At 38.2% G+C, this 4,492-nt stretch overlaps 1 protein-coding gene across 1 annotated transcript; it reads left to right on the top strand.

Annotated features, from left to right (window-relative positions):
• Nucleotides 1-707: 707 nt before the first annotated feature.
• On the top strand, nt 708-3,491 carry LOC146607215 (cyclin-dependent kinase 4 inhibitor B-like). The gene is made up of 3 exons (XM_085348444.1): nt 708-830; nt 3,055-3,235; nt 3,319-3,491. The coding sequence occupies exons 1-3, from the start codon at nt 708-710 to the stop codon at nt 3,489-3,491; spliced, it is 477 nt and encodes a 158-aa protein (XP_085204570.1).
• Nucleotides 3,492-4,492: the final 1,001 nt, after the last annotated feature.

Here is a 4,492-nt window from a genome sequence, read left to right as displayed (position 1 = left end):
CACGCCACATTCACCCATTCACACAAGCACTATCTTCTATGCTTTTTAAGTGCTTTCTAACTACCATGCACACACATGGTGTTTTGTATTCTGATCGATACAACTTGGAGTTGATATCTTGCGCAAGATATCGCTTGTTTCATCCAGTTTCATCATAATAAAACTAATGAATTAGTCCTATCTCCAGTCATATATTTTCTTAATTTTGCTTTCCCAGTTCTAAAAAAAAAAAAAAGCAAACAAACAAACAGACAAAAATAAAACAATGTAAGGGGGTATAAGATATTTTTAGTTTTATACATAAGGACTGCACCTAATGATATATTTTTAAATTTCAGAATAATTAGTTTAGGGGTAACTTGTCAAAAACCAGATGTGCAATAAATCTCCAGCTCTGCCGTGTGTCAAAATAAACACTGAACCCACGGGGAAGCCACTGAGCTGAATACAGCTCAAAACAAAATCGAGATATAATTAGTCACTTCTAATATTTGAATTTGAAGTGACTAATTTTGTCTAATTCTTGTTCAGTAACAGCTTGAGCTGCACCCTCCCACCCTTACACAGGAAAGGGTGGGAGGGACATGTTTCAGATTTCTGTATTTGGCCAGTCCACCATCCTGGATTATTTCAGTCTTCAACACAGCCTACAGAAAAATTTTAGGTGATAAGTTTGCTTTGTATTGCGTTTTAAAGGGACACCTGATATGAGTCTCTCTGACCAACTCTGCAATGCCTGTGCAACTGGAAATCTATTAGAAATCATAACTTTACTGCAAAATGGAGCTGATGTAAATATTAAAAATGTGTTTAATAGGACTGCAATACAGGTAAGTAATAAAAACCGTTTGAACTGGCTTTTTTCCGAAGTGATTTTAAACATATTTGGACGATTTCAGTCTGTTTTGCTTGCTAGCAGCTTGATTTACTTCCTTGTTTTAGTGCTTTGTGTTAGAGGCTGAGGCCTCCTCACATGTACTCTTCAAATATCCACCAGCTTCGATAATGTCATCATTATACTGAATACAATCGTCTCAGATCGATGTAAATATTTTTTGAAGTGCAGAAATCTGTATGTGGCAGTTATAAGTTTGGACTCTCCAAAATAGATTTAAGTGTAGTGAAAAAGATGAACAGTTTACCAAAAGTCTAAAAAGCTGAAATTCATGATTTACTATCAGATTTGAATACATTTATAGATTAATATAAATACATATGTATGTGCATGAGTGTGTTTTATGGAGTAATAAGATGTTCTGTTATCACTTCCTTAGTTTCACAATTTCTTTTTCAAATGCAGATTTTGTACTTGACTCAGAAAGAGCTGTAGTTTTTTTTTTTTATCACATGAAGTAAAGAATAAACTTGTGTTCATATTATTGTAATTAAGAGAAATCAGCAAATCCGAGACAACATTAAAGTCTGAAATTGTCAATGGAGCTGAGGAGCAGCAAAATGGTGGTGTTAAGGAAATGGTGAGTGAGGGTGTTAGCTGTTAAAAAGAACCTGGATTTATTCAGATGTACATTTTTTGCTTTAGGACAAAATATATAAATTGTTCAAGTCTCTTAATTTTACAAGAAGCGGAAAATAAAGAATAAGTATTTACTGGTTTATGGTTGTGGGCAGAGGTCTGAACAGATCCTTTATGTATCTATCCAACACCATGTTTGGGGAAAAAAAGTCTTAGTCTGAGTTTTGTTTTTGTTTGTTTTAGTGATAACTTTTTAAGTAGCAGCTGCATTTCATCATAAAGTAGGGCACAGAAAAGAAAGCAGAGTCGTGAAGCATGAGGCACACAGACAAAGGACGCGCCCATGTCTACAGCAAACAAGGAAAAAGGGCTGCTTCCCACATTCTAACACACACACAATCACATACGCACAATCACATACGCACATGCTCACGTATCAACATTCCACTGAACAAATGTATTCATTATTGTATTACTTTTCTTGTGTATAAATAAAGACAAGTGCAAGAACAGAGCATGCACATCACAGGGCCCCCACTTTGGTGTGAGCGCTCTGCCCTGCAAGTAAAAACTGCAGCGTGTGTGTTTCTACTCTCTGACTCTAAGCTGAAGAAGTGTCTTTAGAATAAATCTCTTGACATTGCTATTAAAGATGATATCACTGAAAAAATTACATTTGAAAACCAAACAAGATTTTGAAATCCATACATATCTAGTTTAATTGCTTGCTTGCTTGCTTGATTAAAATTAATTCTTCCAGGATGGAGTTACCTTTAAGAGCAAACCTGTTCAGAAAGGCAAATAATCATGTGCAGCAGTTTGACCAGAAGGCCTGTTTTTAGCGGAGGTAGCGAAGACGTTTAAGTGGGAACTCCAGTCTCATGAAAATGAACCAATGGGCTGCTGTCAGTGCTTGTTAGGCCTGTGCGCAGCGAACCAAAAGTCCGTCAGCCCAACGTGAAAAATGCCCGGTTTGCCAGATTAGCAGCCCGTGCCCTGCTTGGATCTGATTTTAAACGTGCTTTTTTGTCTTTTTGCTCGTGCACTGTCTGCACGAGCTTTAATATGAACGATCGTATTGGGTGCAGGCCTGCAGCTGAACGGTCCACTCAGAGAGGAAGCTCCTCCTCGTTGACCGCTCATCCAACATATCGTGTGCTCGCGAGTTCATAATTATGCATAGTAACTTTGAAATTCATACATGCTGACATGCACGAGTCCAGACGAGCTGGTGAAGATGTTTTTCACCTATCTGTATGACGCAGTCCTTACCTGTCTGCCACCAATAGAAACAGGTCCGCTGATGCTGCTGTCCAATGGCAGGCGCAGATTTTCCCTGTGACGACAAGAAACGTCAGGAGGAGAGGCGGGGCCAATGCGGGGCCAATGAATTAATAGCAATACACTTATTGAGCATTAAATGCATTAAATTGGGATTTGGTGTCATGGGATGAATTTAATATTTAAATATAAAAATGATAATCGCCAGGCACACCCTGGGCAGCTCCTTAAAGCTTCTTCTTCTCCTAAATTATCTCCCGCATCCATCCTCTCTCTCCCTCCATGCTGTGTGTGTGCAGGTAGTGAAGTTGGGGGACTCCCGGGTCATTGAGACTCTGCTGCAAGCGGGGGCAAATCCGAATGTGCCAGATCCCTCCTGCGGTCTCACCGTGACCCACGATGCCGCTCGTGAAGGATTCGTGGATTCTGTGCGCGTGCTGCTAAAATATGGGGCCGACGTTAACATCGCAGATGAAAGAGGTACGGAATTAAATGCTTTGATTTACTTCTGTTTTGTTTTCTTCTCGCACCTGGTTTTTATTGACCTATAACTCCATATGAAGGTAACCTTCCGCTGCACCTGGCCGCCAGTAAGGGTCACCTGGAGGTTGTCAGGCTGCTCATTGGATACACCGAGAATCGCGGCGTACGCAACAATGACGGACTCACCGCCGAGCAGCTCGCGCGCGGCAATGGCCACACGGACACAGCCACGTTCATCCAAAACCATCAGTGAGTGGATCAAACTGCACCTTACACGAGAAGAGTTTCTGCTCCCAAAATAATATGGGAGGGATTTTTCCTGAGCCCAGTTAAGTCAAAAACACGAAATAACGGAACAAAACAAAAGTTTTAGTGTAGTGTGTGTGTGTGTGTGTGTGTGTGTGTGTGTGTGTGTTTAGCAATAAAGAGCCATGTAAAAGATGTAGGCTAATTATTTTACATGTCAGTACAGTGGTTTGTGCTCTGAATATTTTGTAGTTTTGTGAGTTTTAAGGCTTCAGGCGTGAGTTTGTTTTTTCTTGTTCTGTTAGTTTTTGTAATTCTGACCTTATTGGTTTAATTATGAATGACCTAAAATGACATTAGTGGACAAATTCCAGCTGCTGGAGCATAACAGTGAGATGTAAAAATTATGTCACGTCAATAACACACATAATGGTCTTAATTTTTTTTTCATCTTTTCAACACTAAAAGATACATATTGAAAAATAAAAAATAAAATTCAAATAAAATTCAGTTAAATTTAATAATAAATAACACAGGGATAAGTGGTCGTGGATAGAGTGAAACTATTGTTTCTATCAGCTTACATATAGACTTAATAATAATAATAATAATAATAATAATAATGGATTGCATTTATGCTGAAGCACTATAATCTTTCATTTGTTTCTAGAACCTTTGTGAAACTAAATAAGCAGATTACTGTCTGTGGCCACAACATGTGCTGTGTGTTTAAATCTGTTGCATTTGAGTCATCTTACTTTGCTATTACATTAACAAATGAAATCAAATTTGTATTCTGTTTTTCTTTAATATTTAGGTGACATTTACAGTCACCTAAGTACAGTTGTGCTTTCACATGTTTACTAAGCAGAAGTTAGGAAGTAAAGCCATAAGATTTACACTACAGAGAGTAGTGCAAGGAGCAATTTTATACTTATTAAACCAGTATGCACCTTTACAGGCTACACAATGAATTTAAGGATAATGTTTACATGTTAATAGTCAAAT

The sequence above is a fragment of the Diplotaxodon limnothrissa genome, linkage group LG23, assembly GCF_057381915.1.
Source record: "Diplotaxodon limnothrissa isolate DT_005_m linkage group LG23, D_limnothrissa_male_GT1.1, whole genome shotgun sequence".
NCBI lineage: Eukaryota > Metazoa > Chordata > Actinopteri > Cichliformes > Cichlidae > Diplotaxodon > Diplotaxodon limnothrissa.
The sequence above is the reverse complement of the archived record's forward strand: the minus strand, read 5'-3'. Positions and strand labels throughout refer to the sequence as shown.

What these genes read in the sequence shown, in the direction of transcription:
- LOC146607215 (XM_085348444.1), top strand. Translation starts at nt 708, where the DNA reads ATGAGTCTCTCTGACCAACTCTGCAATGCCTGTGCAACTGGAAATCTA. An exon ending in TTAATAGGACTGCAATACAG is followed by an intron (nt 831 to 3,054) that starts GTAAGTAATAAA and finishes GTGTGTGTGCAG; the next exon opens with GTAGTGAAGTTGGGGGACTC. An exon ending in TAACATCGCAGATGAAAGAG is followed by an intron (nt 3,236 to 3,318) that starts GTACGGAATTAA and finishes CTCCATATGAAG; the next exon opens with GTAACCTTCCGCTGCACCTG.